A 19,935-nucleotide genomic window follows, 5' to 3' on the forward strand; every position below is an offset into this window, starting at 1 on the left:
CCATGCGATATTGTTTTTCTTATCTGTTGGAAAAATGTGATGCAGATACATGAAGCAACCTAGAAAATGAGATGCATATAGATAAGGGTAGAAATGGAAGTACAAGAAAGTCGTAAAAACTGCAAAAAGCATCATGACACGGCAGAAAAACTTCATATTAAGATCGTCTTCAAACGACATTCTTGATAAAAAGAAAAAACTAGTCCCAAAAACTGCTGCTGCTGGTTTTTTGCAACTGATCAAACAGAAAATTGAGCGATGGCTATGAAATAGAGATAATTTTTAAGAGCAAAAGGTGATCTTCTTTGCAAGCATGTAATAAAATTATCTGCCCCTGTTTAGCTTAAACCGGTTGACGTTGAATGTTTCTCGTTATCAAAACGGAGACCTTTGAATCACAAGCAAGTATATGTATATTAACCTTAAGACCTTTCGACATCAAATTGTAATAGCCAGTAAACATGTTTCGCTGGCGCGTTCTAGTGATAGTGATGGATTCTGCGTGGAGCGCTTTGCTACGGGTCACATGGCAGGGTCAGCTGATGTCACAGCAATGATTTGTTGTGAGTGGGCTAGCCATTGAATCGGAACAATGATCCATTGTGTAGGAACAATCAACAATTGAATGGGTTCGAACTTCTCCGCAAGGATCGCCTAGGATTTGCAACTGAACAGCAAATAATATGGGAATACTTTTCTTGTAATTTCTGCACATTTTTATTTGGCAGATTGTGAAATTTCGTTTAAAGGGGTAAGTTTGACTGATAAAATTATTTTCCTTTTTTTCTTGAATTGTGTCAGGTGGTTTCATGAAATGAGTGATCAACTGTGTTCATTGAACTATTGCTTTAACGCAGCGGTGTGAGTTGTAAAAGAGGTTTTTTGGCTAAAACGTTTAATACATTCTTTTCTTTAGTAAATTTCATATCAATTTCAACAAGTTGTAAAATGCTGTCATCTGACAGCAATGAGAATAAGATTTGCAAAGATCAATATATTTCGCTGTTTCTGCCGTTGTGAAGTTTTTCAACATTTTGAAAATCTATTTAGGTTATCTGTTAATCCAATCGTTAAGGTTCGAGATCATATAAATGCCAAAACGCTGGTAAATTCAATTTCTTGACCACTTTCTAAGAAGCAACTTTGTTAGGCACGTTTATCTAATTCGAACTCAAAATCCGAAATAAAGTTTTCTGAAACCGAAAGTTGCAGAAAGGTTTACAAAAAAGAAGATTTGAACTGACAAATTTGAATTGTATTTGTATTTGGATTAAATTAGCTCAATATTGCTAACTTTTGTTTTTTTCTTCAAATTTAGAAGTTACCTAAATACCAATTAGGTTTACTTAAAAATACCAAAGTGTTAAGCAACTGGTTACATTAATAAATCTATGTTTGTATAGTTTGGATAAAAATTCATTCTTTTTCTTTATTTATGATAAAACACTGTATATAAATACATCAACTGCCTAAATTGGGCTTCCAAAATGTTTCTTGTTAAATTGATATTTCACGGTTAGAACCATCAGAGTTTTTATGGTTACAAAGCAACAACCGTGCATTTGCAGGCAATTTACAGTATTTCGAAATCTGTTGAGGCATCTTCGTATTCGCCTTTCTAAAGAGGCATAATTCCACTTATGAAATCGCTCATTGCAAAGCTATTTACTTCATCTCTTTCAGATAAAAAAGCAAAAATTTTCATGCTGGTAATCAAAGAAAACTTGTCCACATGAAGTTGAAGCTGTGGCTCAGCTTATGTACGTTTATCGTACTAGCATCGCTAGAGGCCTGGACACTAGTCATACGACCAAAACTACTCAAAGGTAACATAGCCACATAACGCTAATTGTCGAATGATTTACAAATTGGTTTACAGTTAATCCGAGCGTGCAGGATTTTAGGCTGAAATTAGTGTTCTAAAACAGCAATTATTCACCATTGTGTCATGTTTTTAAGGACACACCATTAGTATTTTAATTTCAAAGCTTCGAACTTTCAAATAAAAAATAATGGACTTTGGTTTAACTATTTTTCACAAATGTTTTCATTGTAGCCCCTGCGGTATCTCCAGCTCTGCGAAAATGGAGACAACAACAAGCATTAAAGAGGCACATGATGCAAACGAGGCCAATGTCATCACCAAACAAAGTTGGTCTATCAATGGCAGTAGCCAGAGCCAATATTGCAAAACAAAAACAACTTAAAGCATTGCAAAGCAAAAAGCAAGCACAAAACAAGAAAATTGTTAATAAAAGACTTAACAAAAATAGCCTGAACGCTGCTAAAAAGCCAGCAGCAAATGTAAGGCAAAAGCCTTCACGCGCGGGAAATTACCTAGCTCGTAAACCTTCAATCGGCAAATCACAGACAAGAAATAAACTTAGTCAACCGATTAGCAATGGACTTTTTTTAGCTGACGAAAAGACGAAACAAGGCGTTGTAAGAGAAAATATTTATCCAAAAGATGCATACCAACAGGTTGAAAATTATGTGGACAATGTATTACATGATGCAGTGAGAATTCCCGGAATAAATTACTATTCAAATCAGTATGACCAAGATAGATCGATTCAGCAGATTGGAATGGGCAGAACAGCAGTAGCGCCAGCACCTCCTCTACCTCCACCACCTCCACCACCACCTCCGCCACCACCTCCTCCGCCACCACCTCCTCCCCAAAACCCTTCTCCCCCACCAGTACCCCCACAAGTGCCCCCTCCAGCACCTGCCCCACCCCCAGCGCCAGCAGTTGTACCAGCTCCAGCACCAGCACCTGCAGCTCCACCTGCTGCCGCTCCACCTGCTGCTCCCGCGCCAGCCCCCGCTGCTGCCTCTGCGCCAACCCCTGTTTCTTGGCAAGAGAATAATGACGCAGCTTTCCAGGAGAAGATGGGGAAAACAGTTGAAGTTCCAGAACCGAATGGAAAGCAGGCAAAATACTATTCTTACACAACAGAACTTGTTTCAGATGGAAAAGGAGGCTACAAAGAGATCATGCCGAATTCAAAGCAGGCGGCTCCAGAAGTAGCTGCGCCAGTGCCAGCTGCAAATGCACCAGTTAAGGTCACGAAGAAAGCTCAACACAGAGGAACGATAAATGACTGCACGATAGCAGTTGGAAATCGCTCTGATGACCAGGTGCAGCCTTCGAAACGAGTGTATTCGCTTGGCGGCCACGGTATGTACAAAACAAGATTCGCAGTGCAGTCTAAGATTTACCGTGATAGAAATGGTATCTCAATATTGAACAAAATTTAGATAAATAAAGCGTCTTGTTGACGCAGTCATGTGAAGTTTCTCTACATTGATGACCTATTAAGTCTCAAACTTGTGAGTTAACTAGAATAACCTTTATAGAAAAGCAGTTACAACTAAGGATTGTTATCACTGGTTCGATGCCGATGGAGACCTTAAATTCGTAGTTACAACTTAAAACAGAGTAGTTAAAGAACAATACACAATTAATTTGTAAAACTGTAAATTCGTAAAAATTTTAAGAAAATAAAGAATAAGATTATAAAAAATTTTCCTTCACAAAGCCTAAAATGTGTAGTGCAGAACTTTAAGCCATTATTTCTTTACAGTGTTTGCTGACATTGGTTGCTATAGTGATTGTTGGAAAAGGGCGATTCCAACCTTAGAAGGGAATCACGATTTGTTAATGGAAGATGACTACAAGAAGCGCGGCGACGCATTGCAGAAGTGCGCAGAGGCTTCTTTAGATCGAGGCTTCAAGTATTTTGCACTGCAAAATGGAGGCCAGTGCTTTGCTGGTATGAATGGAAACCGGAGGTACAACATATACGGCCACTCTGACAGGTGCAGAGGTACGTGATCTTGGCTCAAACTACGTCGTTCTCAACTTAACAACTAATTTTACCAATTTATCAACAATAGATCACATGCGTGCATTTTGCTTCTGTCTTAAAAAGACAGAAAAGATAATTGAGCAATGAAAATCAGATATTGAAGATACTTTTCTATTCTATAGATGACGGTCTGGGAGGACCTTACGCAAATGAAGTGTATATGTAAGTTTATTGATAATTCCTTCAATAATTTCAATGTATGCAAATTCAATTCAAAATTACTGAAAAAGTATTTGAAGATAGCACAGAAAAGTGGAAACATGGCATTTTTAAGAATTTTTCATCCGACATTTCTACGCATAAATCCTCAAATATCGACGCCTGAGTATATTGTTTCCTTTTACGCTGTAACTTTACTTCTTCAATTAGGTTTGAAGAAAGTCCTACACCAAAGAGAGTCCCGTCAGCCTACACAAAACCAACACAGACCCAAAAGCACCTCTCCGGAAAATGTCGAAATAGCGATTGCGATTCGCTAGATGGTTACGACGCGTCGCTAATGAAAGAAGAAAAGGTATCGTCGCATCACTGATCGCCGCCTTACAAATTTGACATAAAATATTGTTTTTAATAAAGATTTTATTTTGTACTGGTCGCCTATCACTATGAAACATAGCTTATGTTCTGAAATTTAAAAATAGTTAAATTCCATTTAATGATGTTACTTACACTGTTTTCTTTGCATTTTGACTTTCGTTCTAAGTCAACAGAAGAACTTTGTCAAACGTTTCTTCAGATAAGTTCAGCTTTAATTTCCGATCATGTTTTTATCCCAAGCTTGACACTAATCTTGAAATCCAGTACACAAGCGTTATACAAAACTGTAGTTCAATCGGTTTAAGGTTAAATCAGCCAAAAGTGCTGGATCAAAAATTTCTGGAAGATAGGTAGCCTCCTGTTCTATACAGAAGCAAAAAGGCTTGGAACGAAGGATTGGCACGAAGAAACACCGACCAAAATCAGCTGATTTTTAAAAGCAGGATGCATCTTCATAAATCCATTTCTGATCTACAAATCATTAAGTGGCTAAGGAATCGTAAAATCTTAATCTAATATTATGTCGATTTGTAGGAACTGAGTGAAGAGGAGGATGAAATTGAGGCAAGTGAAGAGACAGCAAAACACAAGAACAAACTGAAAGACATCGGAGTAGCGATACAAAAATTACTGAAAAAACATGACAATGATGACGCATTGGCGAAAGAAGAAATTCACAAGACGGAGAAGACCAAAAAGATAGAAAGCACGAAAGAGAAAGCAACTTCAAAATTGAAACCGAAGAATGCATCGATTGAAGAAATCACCAATGCATTGGTGAAAGCTGCAAGCGCAAACCACAAAGAAAGAAATATGACATTAGATGCCGAAAGTGGTGATAAAGAAGACAAACTCTTTCTGAAAGAAGGAGGTGAAGGAGAGAGTTTGACAGGGGATAAAACTCCAAAGTCAACAGAGAAGGGAGATAAAATTCTTGAAAAGTTAGGACTTAAGTCGAAGAAGAAGGTTTTACCACTAGCATCTGCAGTCGCAAGAGGAGAAAAGCCTCCATGCATCTGTCCAGATAAAGGTAATAAATTTATTTTTATTTGCAACTACCAAGTATTCGAACGCATTTTCTAAGACACGTGCTGTGCTCTGTGCCTATTGAGCAATGTCCTGGTCCTTCCTTTCGATGTGACCACACCTCGTGATTCCTACGCCTAGAAAGATAGGGAGCTGGCAACTCCCCTCACACTCCGTGAAAGTGCTTGGATCTGTAGTTCGCGACCCTTACCAATAAGCCATCCCTACACACTTAAACGAAGGTAATCTAAGAAAATTGTAATTTGTAAAGACGCTTTGGTTGCTTGATAAAAAGCCTCGCTTTATATGTTAAAAGAATAATCAAAGTCAGCAGTGGAGGGGCTTGTTTTTTCAAAAAATACATTCCTGACAAGGGTAGGCCATCACTCAATTATCGCGTTACAGCAGCTTTTTGGTACTTTTGTCAAATTATATGAGCATTGATGAATTGGCTAAAAAACCTAGTTTAACCATTGTCCCTCTAAATAAATTTTGTTGCTTGGTGGCTAAAATTTCCATCAGAAAAACAAGAGTAAATCATTATTCTAATCACTTAGCTTTGTAACTCAAAATGCTCACATCCATTATGGATGACTTCTTCTTCATATAATAAGAGTTTGGACAAGAATGGTTGTTCAATGTCGATTTAAGCGAGGTGTCTGTTGCATAGAGGTTGCCTTTTCAAAGCAACTACCATTAAAAATTTGGGTAAAAACGTGAGGTGTCCGTGAACTGAAATTGTTTTCATATCTCATTGACATTTTCCCTCAGCATTGTCTTCCTTGTTTCGTTTCAGTTTGCTCCTCCAAACTCGACCTCGCATTTGCAATTGACGCTTCAGCAGGCGCAGAGCAAGGAGGCAAAGAGAAGATGGCGGAAGTAACAGAATTCGCAAGGAGAGTGGCATCAGCATTCAAAGTTGCTCCTGCCGATTCCCATTTGGGTTTGATCACGTTTTCAACTGATGCTCAGGTGATGCTTAACTTCAAAAGATTTAGTGACCCAGAAAGCTTTGCGGAAGCTAAAGATTCTGTACGGGTGAAGCCGCACAGCGGGAAATTTACAGGACAGGCACTGAAACTAGCCAAAGAAGGACTATTTGGAGCAGTTCATAGGCCTGATGCTTTAGACGTTTTAGTACTGATAACGGATGGCCCGTCCTCTGACAATGTTATGGCACCAGCACGATCACTTCGAGATATGGGGGTGAAGCTGATCACAGTTGGCATTGGCGACCATATCAACAAAAGACAATTGGCCAACATTGCGTCCGATCCTGATGACGACAATATGTTTCTAACTGAATTTGATAATCTACAGCCATTGATCCCAAAAATCCAAAAATCGGCATGCATTGGTAAGAAACATATATAAAATAATCAATTATAGGATAAAATTTTTACATAAATAAAATAAGTTGCCTGGTGATCAAATTAAGCGTGAAACTCAGTGTTTCAGCTTTAATAAACCCTGTTCTATTCACAAAAGTCTTGTGTTTAATGAATATAAATATTTCTCGTCATTTTAACTCTCATCGTATAATACTTATGTGATATAATGTTACAATAGAAAATAGAGAAGAGAGCGGGCGAATTCTTCACAATCGAAGTTACTAAGATTTATTTCTATTTACAAGGTGGAATATTGAAAGAGCCTACGACTCCATGCAGATGTGAAGATAAAGCCACGCCATCAGATCCCGAGGTAGAGGCAGAAACAGCGGCTTTTTTGTCCCTTTTGTCCATGAATGACTTGGAAACGGACAGCGACATTGGCAAGGCAGAGAGACATGATGACATACCGACCGCGTCTCCTGTTGATAACTACAAGCTAATGTTGAAGCGAGGCGGGATCATCGCTCCCATTGTACGGAGCACAACAACAACACCTTCAGCACGCGACAGCCTTTCGGCAAGGGCGTTACCTTTCAACAACCCGCATCCGGTTGATTTTGACGGGGATTCTCAGGGGCATTCTGGGTACATTGGCAACAATCCAAACAACGAGGGCTCGGGCAGACAAAATAGATTTCAACATGCATATGAAAATGACAGGAATGGAAGGGAGGCTCAGGAAAGAGATAATAGCAACAAAGGAGCATATTCAACGCCGAAAGTGACGTCAAGCCTCGACTCCACGCAGACAGATGAACCTGAGTACACTGCACCAGAGCAACCACAAAACAACCAGGCATTCAACAACAATGGAGAAGGCAACGGCAACAGCTCTGAAAAACCCAAAGAGAAGCAACAACAAAGTAAAGAAAACGACAAAACTGGGTCGACGTATGTAGAGGGAAATACCGGCCATAACGAAGGTTCACGGTTTGAAAGTGCAGACAAGCAAAACAACGCCAATGCGAAGGAAAATGAAAAAGGTGGCTCAGAATCGCAACAAAATAGCTTCCAAGGTAATGACGAGAGACAAAAGCCAGTGCAGGGTAAGTCCCAAAGTTTAGGCCAGTTCGAGAATTTGGGAGAACATCAAGAACCGAATCACCAAGTAACCTCAAACAAGCAAGGAGAGGCAAATGAAAGCAAAATGCAGCCATCTGGAAACAAAGAAACGAACAACGAGGGAAACAGTCAAGAAAGGAAACCTGATTTGAGCAAGGAGAACTTGAACACACAAGGGAAGCAAGGAAATAGCTTCAACGAAAACAAAGAAGGGCGACAAGGAACGATGACAGAGAAAGGGCTGTACGTCAGTGAAGGAAATACAGGGGAGGGGGAAAATAGCAAGAAGCCTGAAGATAATAAAGAGGCTGCTATGGGTGGTCATGGAGATACGAACCAGTACAAAGGCGGGAACAATAACATGAGCGAGCAAAGCTCAAAATATCAAGATAATGGAAGTAATGGAAATGTACAGAATAACGGGCCTACGCAGGACTCGACACAAAATCAGCCACAACAGCTTAACATGAATTCAGGCTCAGAAAAAGAGGGAAGTCAAGAAAGTAAAAACGAGGAGAGGAAGCAGGACAATGTGGATAAATTTGTACCAAATGAAGTGCCTTTAAATGGGAATTTACAGCAGCAAGGATCGAAGAGTGACTCAAACAGTACCAACGGTGATGTGCAAGGAAGCTACAATGGAGATGGCAAAATATTAGATCCAAAGATAAAGGCAGAAATGTACAATCAATACGTTTACAAGCAGGAAGAGCAAAAAAGAGAACAGAATAGCAGTGCTGGGAATAACGAGACGCAGAATTCGAATGAAAACAGAGACGAGATGCAAAGATATGAAGGCACGCTCTATAAAGAGAAAAAAGAACGAGCGACTGACAAAAATGGTAACGTTGTCGAGAAGCAAAAGTATAAAGGGACGTTATTTTTATATGATAAAGACAATGCAGGAGATGGAAAAGCGAACGAGGAAAAACAAGAGAACAAGGGGAGACAGGAAGAAGGGAACGCTTTTCAGCAACCGACAACAGGACCGAGCCAAGCAGTAAATGAAAATGGAGGAAAGAATCAACAGAGATTTCAAGGGCAAGAAGAAACGTTAAAGGCAAATGAAGGGAGAAGTAACGAAGAAAACAGAAAGCAAAACGCCCAAGACAGATTTCAAGGTGAACACACCGATGGAATGAGCAGAAGCAGCCAGGAAAACGAAAGCGAAAACAAGAATAGCGAGAAAGATTTTAATAAGGAACAAAACAGCAACGAAAACAATGATAAGATGCGAAACTCAGACGATAAGAAAGAGGAAAAATCTGCAACACAGCTCAAGGAAGATTCAGAGAGAAATAATGATAATTCGAAGGACAACAGGAAGGATGATAAAAAAGAAACGGAAATGAAAAGCAACAAGGAAAGACAAGGATACAAGGAAGACAGTCCAAGTAAAAACAACGAAGATAAGGAAAGTGGGAAACAAAGTGGAAAAAATTTCAGTGAGGGAAATGGTCAAGAAAAGAATGACAAGAGCTCAGAGTTGAAAAATATGCAACAAGACCAAGATGTTTCCACCTTTGGACATGGACATGGAGGACACGGTAAAGGAGAACACGGAGAACACGGAGAACACGGACACGGAGAACATGGGCATGGAGAACACGGACACGGAGGACACGAGGAACATGGTGAGCATGGGCACGAGCCAGGACACAAATTTGTAGAGGAAGAAAATCAACGTGCACCGCAACAAAACGAAGCAAATAAAGAAGACGATAAGAAGAAAATTGCGGATGAAAATGAAGGGCAAAAAGGAAACAAAGGTTTTCATTTTGACACGGGAGAAACACACAAAGCAAAGGGGTATGAGAACAAAGAGGATACAAGAGAGCCAGCGAGAGGAATGAAGGAAAATGAGAGAGATAATGAAAGAAAAATGTCCGATGAAAATGCAGGTAAAGGGAAGAATGAAGATAATGAAAAGAACAATAAGAAAGAAGGTAGCGAAACATTCAACAGTAAAGAATCAAGCAGTGAAGAGAAAAAGGAAGATAAAAATGAACTGAAAAATAATGACAGTGGAAAGTTGAAACAGGCGCAGAAAGAACCGAAAGAAAAGGATAACGCGAAACAGAATCAGGGAATGCAAGAAGAGAGCAGACAGAGTCCTGCAAAGCAGAACAGTAGATACACAGAGGAAGGAAAGGGGAGTCAAAACAATAAGGAAGAGCAAGAAAGGTATAATGGGAACGACAAAGCAAGTGATAAAGAAAAGGACAACAACAGTCAGAGATTTAATGAAAAAGATGACAAAAATGATGAAAGTAGAAAGGAAAAAAGCAATGGAAAATTGTCACAAAATTTAGAGAAAGCGGATGGTGAAAAAAATGGGTTCCGTGAAAAGGGGACGAGCGACAAGCAAGCATCTATGAAGGAAAAAGAAGATTCGCAGAACACGGAAAATAAAAATGAGAAAATGAAAACGTTGGACAGAATGCAGGAGAAAATGGACGATAAGAAGGAGACATTTAACAATGAAAATACAGGGCAAGCATCGATTGCTGATGTACAGGAGAATGGATATGAGACATTAAATGATATTGTCAAATATCCAAGGAAAAATCTGCGCACATCAAACACTGGAAACATCGGAGAAAACATGCCTCCGAGTCACAATATTGGTTTCACACAAGGATTCAATGATGGAAAAAGTGCTGGGCAAGTTACCGGGAATGGTAATAGTGGACCGGCTTCACATAGCGGACCGGACAGTAATCCGGTCCCGGGAATAAGCAATGGACCAGCGCAAAGTAACGGGATGGCTAACGGGGTGAGAAAAGAGCAGATACATGAAAGTAATAACAAGATGCCATATGTGGAGAGGAATGACGGAGACATTGAAATCAGCGTGGTAAAAAAATTTACCAGTGAGCCGAAAGATTCGATAAATGACATTGAGGGTATAAGAAAACAGAAGAAAGTCGAAGACGACGACAGCGATGAAGAAAAAAGTTTCAAGTTTCAGCCAACTGGAAAAAGTGGCAGTCGAAAACAGAGTTCAGGGAGTAACCACGATACGAAAGGAGCAAAGCTTGGGCCTAAGGGCCCATCAGCATGGCACAAGCCACCGCAGCCTCAAAACAACAACCATCACGAAGGAGTTTCACGAGATGAGGAATACAAAAAAGAAGATGAAAAGAACAAGGGAGCGAAGGGGCCATCATCAATGCACTTCAATATGGCGCCAATGAAGGTAAAACAACCAGAAGACAAAGCAGCCCCAGGGAACAATACGAATAAACAAATTGAAATCCTGCAGTCGCCGAGCAACGGTAAACAGCAACAACAACAAATGGATCCAGATCAACAACTGCTCATGAAGGAATCAGAAAAAGCAGGTAAACTTTGAAATCCAGTTTAAGTGTAGAAAAGAGATTGATTCTAGATCTGAGCCAATGGTTTCAAACAGCAATAACAATCAATTATACCTCTCTATGAAGTGTGTAGTTGCTATATAATACAAGTTGTGAAGCATATAGCAGTTAGAATACCTGGAAAACTAAGTGAAAGCTTTGAAATCTTAACCATTCAATGCAATTTGAATAAGAGTAAAATTTTGTTACTGTCAGGTCAAGAATTTGAGCAAGAGATGAACTCAAATAACATGGACACTGACATGCAGGATATGAATTCAGATATGGGGACAGGGGTGGACAGCGGAGGAATGCGGCGCAATACAGCAACTAAACGAGGAGGTAGCACGCATGCGTACCCCACCGCCCCAGTTCGGGATTTCATTGGAGCAAACAGTGGTGTGGAGAGTCTGGACGACAAGCAAATGGTGCAAACCAGGACAAAAATCCTAAAAGGTAGCCTATCAAGTCTCTATCCCTAGCGAATTAGTCTCCTTCTTGCGGTGCCGGTAACACTGTTTTTCTGATACTGATAGCTGAAAAAGGTTTTCAAGGAATGGGATCTGAAAAGGCACTAGATGTGAACAGTTTATCTCTAAAATTAATTTTGAGTGGAATAAATTCACGTTTATAATCTAGATCATCACGAAGTCAACAAGCGTGGAAAATGATATTACCATTCGCATAGAAGTATAGAGAATTTAGCCTAAGTAGAACTCTTAATCTTTATTACAAAGAGACTTGAAAATGAAATGCCTGAGCGGTGATGTGACATTTATTTGACCCGCGAGGCGAGCAAAACTGTTGCGATTGCGAGGAAAACAAAGAGATGCGTCCAAAGCGAAACAAGATCAATCTAGCATTCAGCATAACACCTGCGATTGGCGGGTGGCCACCAAGATCACGCTTATTCCAAATCACTGTACTCAAATGCTCCAGTTTCTACTGCAGCAATGCTTGGCCAGCTAACATAAGTTCATAGTTATTTTACCACTCCATGTTACTAAGTCTATGTTGCTGCACTAGCGGATTCCTGTCAGCTTTCAATTTCGTTTTTTTTAAATATGTTGATTTTCGAGATGCTGCTATTTTACCTGCTCCCGTGTCTTCTTGATTTAGCTGCCTCAAAGCGTGCACCTGTTCGACTCGATGGAGTGCAGAAATCAAAGTCCCAAGACAAAAACAAAGGAATTCTACGTATGTATATCATCTACTCCTGTCGAATACAAAGTTCCTTTGTTCAAACTAATTACATGTTATGCTAATAAATTATGTGCCTTGCATCAACGATCTGAAAATTCATATTTGCCATCGATTACATAAACTCAAAATAGTTCACAATAATTACACATAACATGTATTTTCGCAGTGAAAGACCCATTCTTAGAATCGTCCCATTTCTGGCCGCTGGACAACCGAAAGAGCATTCTCAGCATAGATATCCAAACTGGGCACAATGCGATTTTGATGAACGGCAGCACGATAGGAAGCGACCCGAAAACTAAACTAGTGTACGCAACGACCGAATACCCAGGGAGCTACATTATCCTTGGTGACTTCAACGGTAAGTGTTGCGCATTTTGTTTTACCCGGCAGTGAGTTGCAAATATTCTCAAAACAAACAAATCTCTCTGCAAGAATCATTCATATTAAGAAGAAAGTGAAGTTAAAACGTCTCTTTGGATCCCACAATGTGCTTCTCAAAAAACTAGCACGTCGCTGACTTTCAGGAGGCAAGCAATTAACACTACTCAACAAGATTTTATGCATCATGATAAGCATGTTAATTAATTTGTTGCTGTTTCAGGAACATGTTTCAGTGACCCCGGAAAGTGCATTTTGGGCGGCCTAACTCTTTCCTTCTGGGTCAACTTGAAAAGAGAAGGAGTCAAAGATGACCAAGATGCCTACATCATCAGCGGAGGAGGACAGTCGAAAGAGTCACGTGGTTTTGGCTTCTTGTTCTTCCATGGTCAATACGTTTTTGTGCTGAGTACGTCGAATAGGCAGTGGAAAATGATCATTCCGGAAGACAAAGTTCCGACCGGAAAATGGGTGAATATTGTTTTTGCATGGGAGAAGAGCAAAAGCTTGACTTATTACCTAGACGGTAAGAAGGTCATGTCAGTCAAAGGCAGCAGCGCCGATCGTCCGTCTGATAAGTATCCATTGATCACGATAGGAAAACCGAATAACGCCGAAAGCCGCGAGTACATGTACCCGTTGAAGATGCATTCGGTTGCAATGTGGGACCGGCCGTTGAAATCGGACCAAGTCGAGGGAATATACGAAGGGCGTAAGTAGCAGCAAATTTTTCACGTGGCAACAAGCAAATTGAATTCGATTCTTTGATTGCAGCTGAAACCGATAAATGTCGAGTTTCAGCATTCTAGCATTGAAGACAACGTCTTAAAGAAAGATGACGATTTGGAGATGAGATGTTGATTTTAAATCTTCCAACAAAAAGAAGCCTTGAAATTGTCTGAATCTTATGTCGAAATTGTTTCCCCTTTGTCGTTGAATGTAGCCTTAGATAGATGAACTGCAGAAGCACTGATAAAATTCTACATTATGATCTTATTTACTCGTTATCACTTGTTTTCTAACGCTATGATATTCATCCCATTTCAGTTAAAGAGGTCCGGCAAAAGAGACGGTTAGATAAAAGATTCTTGATAGCCAGAGCCAAGAGTAATGACGCAATCATCACACTCTTATGGTAAAGATACATTTCAAATTGCCACCTTAATAGAGTTTAAGGTGGCCAAGTCATAAAAGTATGTTTTTAGGATTGGGCCCCAAAGTGTTGAAAGAACACTGTAGAATAGCGCTGATAGTACAAAACCACCTGAATTGAATCGGTTGAGATATGGTCACTAAACGACTTAGTGTTTTATAAAAATAGAATTAGTTTACTTTGGCTAGAGTCATCAAGGCCAAATTCAAGTGCTTTGACACGGAAAGAAACTGAGCTCAATTGGCCATATTTCGACCAACATTGGCTAGATTCGTCTACAAGTTGTACATTGATATTGATATATAATTGATTATGATGTATATAATGTAAAATTGATATATAACAAAAACACAATCCTAAAAAGTTTTTGCTTATTAACTTTATGAAATTATTCCTTTTGACGAACATGAGATACCATAATATCTAACTGTTGCCTACCGTCCTGAGATGTACTTTATATGACCAGCGGTATCGTTTTACTTGCAATGTTCTTGCGAAAAGCTGCAGTTTAAAGTATCATATTGAAAAAATTTGAAAAAATAATTTTCTTTTCAGATTGAAGATACCATATTGCGCACAACAATATTCTCGAAAGCAGATGATTGCAAGGCGCAAGCAAATCATTTTAATCCAATTCTGGCTTGGATTTCATTTAGACAAGAAACTGTAGTATAGTGCTATATTCTCCCAAATGCTGAATCTTAGAAAAATGACGTAACAGTGATCCTGTGAAAAATGCAGAACGCAGAAAACGTTTAATAAGCTGTCACGCATTATTGCGAGTGACTGGCCTGCATCCAAAAAACACCGATATTCAAGTAACTTAAGATTTGACCAGTTATAGCAGAAATCACAGTTATATTGGGATTTTGTCTTATGAATAAACAATGTTTATTTAAATATCATATTATATATGTTAAGGAAGGGATGGTGGAGAAAAGTTCCACAATGGGCGCTTGAAATATAACAGGAAACTCGGTATTACTATAACATTATATGTTGAAGATTCGACAGTAGTTTTAGCGGGACCCATTTTAATACATAAACTAATGATATTTATATCGCATAATTGCTTTTATGATACAGCTAACAATGTGTACAGTTTTATAAAGCGAATCAATTTGCAAATTAGTAATTACAATAATATATTTTGTGTTTTCATGTCACTAAATAGTCTCTAACTCGGTGTTCGACAATTTATTTGCCTCTGTATCACTAGAAGATTCTCTGGGACCCAATAACAACAGACAAGTGACTGTTGTCCCAAGTTCAAATACAACTCTCTCCCCGCTCAAAGCCAACCTCTCCAAACTCAAAGATAACCTTCTTCTGGATCAAAGACAACCCTCCCCCACTCAAAGATAACCCTCCCCCACTCAAAGATAATCTTCTCCCCAATTAAAGACAACCCTCTCCCAATTCTCCCCAATTGAAGACAAGGCTCACCCCACTCAAATACATCCCTCTTTATACTCGAAGATAGCCTTCTTCTCAATTAAAGACAAACCTCTCCCAATTCAAAGAGGCCACCCTCCCCAATCAAAAACGACCCTCTCCCCAATCAAAGACGACCCTCTCCTATCTCAATAATGTAAGGATGGCTCAGAGGGTAGGATCGCGGGCTGCAGATCCAAGTGTTTGTGGTTCAATTTCCTGACATGAAGGAACTTTCACTTTGAGAAAAAAGAGTTGCCAGCTCTCTGTTATTCCTGGCGTAGGGACCATGAGGTGTGGTGTGGTCAAATCGAGAGAAAGGACCAGGATACTGCTCGGTAAGCACAGCTTCTCCGTGTCGTATGCTTTTTACGACAGTTCTTCTGAAGCAATCAGCTTTATGAGACCATGGATACACGATTTATCAATATAGCTTCAAATAAATTGACACTATTCAGAAAGATGGCAGGGAGGAAAGATTCATTTGTGTGAACCCTACGTGGAGATCTTTGCAAAAAAACAAATCTAGACCTTCACAGGACAAGGGGAGTTTTTCGAAATCAAGATAAAGGCAGAATTGTTAAGGGGGCTGAGCCCCGGAAAAATATTTCAAAAGGGAGGCTCCGCGCTCCTGCGCTCCCTTAGAAATCACCACTGGATGCTAGGTAGTATTTGGTAGTAGAGAAGCAGTTAACTGTTTAAATACTGAAACAGATCAATACTTTCTCTTTGGCGCTGTATCGATCAGAAATGTTTCAAAATGGCTTTAAAAAAAGCAAACATTTGAGAATACTAAAAACTTTCGTCTATCATTCTTCAGAGTATAAAACGTCAGAACATAGATCGAAAATTCTACGCTAGGAAATATATATACCCAGTTGCGGATCGAAATAGGCCAATCAGAAACGCCACCTAAAACCATTTTATTAAATTTTGTACCACAAAAAAATGTTTCAATAGTTGAAAAATAAAGAGAGGCCCAAAATTAAATAATTACTGACGTTATGTTACCGGACTTGTGAGAATCTGTTTAGCTAATGAAGAAGGTGTATGCATGTATGTTTATAAAAGTAAATGCGAAGAAATTTGGAGGCAATTAGAAGGATAAGAAGATGGACTAAATGGGGCAAAATAGCAAAGTTACCAGTACCATCATTTACTGTATATGTTGAAAACAGAGGATGGCGTAAACATCATCAGTGACTGAGGGGCATTTATAAATAAATTACGATCACAATTCAGATAGGGATGGCTCAAAAACACTTCAATTGCAGTAATTCACAAGTGAATCCAGGGACCTGTGAATTCTAAATTGTTCAGCAGGATATGTTGTGCCTAATATGCGTGTTTAGCAAGCCAAGTGCAAAGAGAAGCTGGCAGGTCTTGCAGTTCTAAAGTTGTTTTTAATCGGTGAGTTTTTGTTTTGTTCATTTAACGGCGTTTCTTAAGCTTTTTGACGTATTCCTTTCTCTATTACACACTTTATCTTATGCGAGACTAATCTCCATTCCGCGATGATATACTTCGCAACTTGCTTGCAACGCCATGCCTAGTTCTGAACATTCTGTGTGGCCAATATTTGGGAATTGAAAAACCGAGTTATAACGTTCGTGATAGGGGATTGTGGGGATGAAGTACTAAATAAATTAAAACATTTATCATTCTTAATTGCTCTACTTAGTCGAGATAATGATCGCGTACAATAAACAGATATAATGAGGTGTTGGTGTTGAGGACTGTAATTATAAGTTAACTGTCAAATGAGTCTGCTCGAGAAGAAAATTAACCTGAAAAGGAAAAGAAAGAAAAAATTGCGAAATGTTATTGTATACTAAATGGTAAATGACACGCATTTCATCTCTCTTTAGTGCCTGGACTCGTCGCATTCAAACCGTGGCTTCAACTCTTTACAACTAGTGAATTCAACTCTTATTTAAAATAGCTGCGCGGAGTTAAAAGATTTGTCTCAAGGCTGCGATATGAATGTGGTACTGACACGGGATGTGGTGAAAGCAAGTAAAATTGAAGAGAAAAGTTGTGATGAAAACCGGCTTGTAGCGACGGAAAATGAAAAGGTGTCGAAAGATGGCATTGTGTGTGACGAACACAGACCAATGGATAACAATAACAAAAACATCACAGAAGATGGGCCTAAGCCAGATAAGGAAACAGAGATGCTGAAAAAACAGTACGCGGAATTATTGGAAATAAATCGTTTATTGAAAAAACAGTTGGATAGCCGTGATGCGATTATAAAAAGGCAAATATCGGACATACATCGACTTCAAGGGGAAAACAAGAATCTAGAGAAGGAAATAGGCGACGTTAAGGGTGAATTTATCGATTTAAAAAAGGAATTTGAAACTGAAAAATGGCTCACGGAAAGGCTGAAGCATGATATAAGAGATTTGCAGATGCAGCTGGACTTTCAGGATTGTTACTTGCAAGAACAGTCGCATCAGAGCAGTCTTCTTGAGAGTTTGCTGGGAGAATTGCAGAAAAAAGGCGAAGCACAGGAGAAAGAGATCACTCAACTGAGACAACAATTGCATTCAGGGAAAGAAAAACTCGACACGCAGATTGTTGATCTGCAAAAAATGTTGGGAATCCAAGCACACAAAAGACGTTAAATGCACCATTGTCGGTTCACGAGAATGGTCACGTGATCAGAACAACAAATCATGATAGCAGCCCGAGGGTCCGGACTACTAATAGTCCGGACCTTTGTGATCGCAGTTTGAATAGGAATGATAACTTCACCAGGCATATGAAACATAAATTTGCATGGACGAATTTCGATATAGAAGTAAAACTTTCTTTTGAAAAGATCTTATAATTTGGAAGAAAATTATTGCATTTTCAAAATACACGATTTTAAGAAAGATTTCTATATGACAGTAATTCGTATTTATAAAACGAGTAAACATGTTTTGCTCATTTTTTGATGTAAAAGCAGTTGAAATATTCTGAAAATAGCTTGAACTCAAAAGTACCATACAATTATTGTTTGACAATGAGTGGAACGGAGTCTTATTGTTCTGAATAACGTGTTACTTTTGTTGGAGGGCTTGTTGAGCATACCCGGTATTATGTCAGGAACGTGTGCAAAGCCTTTAAAAAATGGGGCAAAGTAATTAACGACGCCTGTGATAAGGAGCAACTTTACCACACCTGTTTTACTTTTTTATAAATATATAGAGTTGGAGCAAATTTATAAGAGAAAATGTCAGTTATAACCCGAGTTTTGCATAGCACGTGGAAAAAGGTTCTGTTTTATATCAACACAGGAAAATGGAAAATGGATCATTAAAAAGGATATTAACGACTTTTCTTTACAAATGTGCATTTATTACAGCGTGGCTGCAAACTCTGCAAGTCCTACCAAATCCAATACGTCATTCCAATGCGTCATAGTATCAAGCACAGATCGACGTATATCGGAAAGTGCAGCTAAAAGGACTGTTCTATGTTGTGTATCTATGGTGGATAAATGCCCCGTAACTTCATAGCTACTTTCTAATAGTAACAAGTGGCCTAATGGTGAAACCCCTTAACGGGGAAAGAATAATTTATAAATTCAAGTTATTTCATAGAGATTTTAACAATCCAGTGGGCCTACGAGCAGGGCCGCGGAGAGAATTGCCTAAGGCAGACGCTTCTAGGAGGTATGGGGAATGCTCCCCAGAAAGTTTTGAAACTATGGTTGCTTAAACTTCTAGGGTGGCTATTTTGGTTGCTAAAATTGCGCCGGTGGCAATGGTGTAGATAGAGGGAGTCAGAGGGAGCAAAAACACCACTGTTGAGCTAAACTGCTATTTTGTCGGAAAACCTCTGCTCTTTTCAAAAATTTAACATGGTTGTCTACGTTTATCTAATTGCTATGTTTTGTTGGAAAAAATTTGAATCTAAATAAACATAAGAATATTCAATATATCAAAAGATCTTTTTTCAGTTCTGATGTCGTTATGTTATGTTGAAATTTATGAGAAAAAAATAGAAGCTTGTTAGATTTTTGTCGGAAAATCCATGTTTCTCACCCCTCCTGTGAATTAAAAAAGAAATAGAAAATTACAGGTACAAGATGATACGTTTAAATAACTGAGAATAAAAAACAAGTGGGATAGGCACAAGATTTGGGGATATTTAATGGAAGAGATATAATTTATCACAAGTACATTTAATACTTTAGGCAACTGTTTATTCTGTTTCCTTCCATATCGCGCTGCTTCATTCAACCTCGCACTTCTTAAATACAATCGAAATACAATGTACGCATCAAATATCATACTTACCATACCTGATAACTGATATCTGATACCTGAAAATTTGGGCATAACTGATATCTTAGCACCATAATGCATGAAAATGAAATTTTCTTAGAAATTCTTAAAGGTTAGACTAAATTGGACCACAACCGACACACTGTTGCAAATAGATGCGAATGCCATAGTGTAAATCTGTATGACATACATATTGCCCTGTATGTTGCCCTGCAATCACATTTTTGATAACAT

At 39.0% G+C, this 19,935-nt stretch overlaps 2 protein-coding genes across 2 annotated transcripts; both read left to right on the forward strand.

Moving 5' to 3' along the window:
• Positions 1-593: 593 nt before the first annotated feature.
• LOC135681080 (uncharacterized) lies at positions 594-15,133 on the forward strand. The gene is made up of 15 exons (XM_065195370.2): positions 594-751; positions 1,684-1,826; positions 2,057-3,181; positions 3,588-3,830; positions 3,995-4,034; positions 4,242-4,386; positions 4,944-5,439; positions 6,232-6,792; positions 7,072-11,235; positions 11,467-11,706; positions 12,370-12,447; positions 12,620-12,814; positions 13,058-13,546; positions 13,882-13,969; positions 14,543-15,133. Coding segments are annotated over exons 2-15 (7,959 nt in total). The 5' UTR covers positions 594-751; positions 1,684-1,732; the 3' UTR covers positions 14,544-15,133.
• A 265-nt stretch (positions 15,134-15,398) lies between these two features.
• Positions 15,399-18,358, forward strand: LOC148958111 (uncharacterized). The gene is made up of 2 exons (XM_089113600.1): positions 15,399-16,831; positions 17,290-18,358. The coding sequence occupies exon 2, from the start codon at positions 17,401-17,403 to the stop codon at positions 18,049-18,051; it is 651 nt and encodes a 216-aa protein (XP_088969726.1). The 5' UTR covers positions 15,399-16,831; positions 17,290-17,400; the 3' UTR covers positions 18,052-18,358.
• The last annotated feature ends 1,577 nt before the right edge of the window (positions 18,359-19,935 follow it).

This window comes from Rhopilema esculentum, chromosome 18, assembly GCF_057945365.1.
Source record: "Rhopilema esculentum isolate cy_ngs chromosome 18, ASM5794536v1, whole genome shotgun sequence".
Lineage (NCBI taxonomy): Eukaryota > Metazoa > Cnidaria > Scyphozoa > Rhizostomeae > Rhizostomatidae > Rhopilema > Rhopilema esculentum.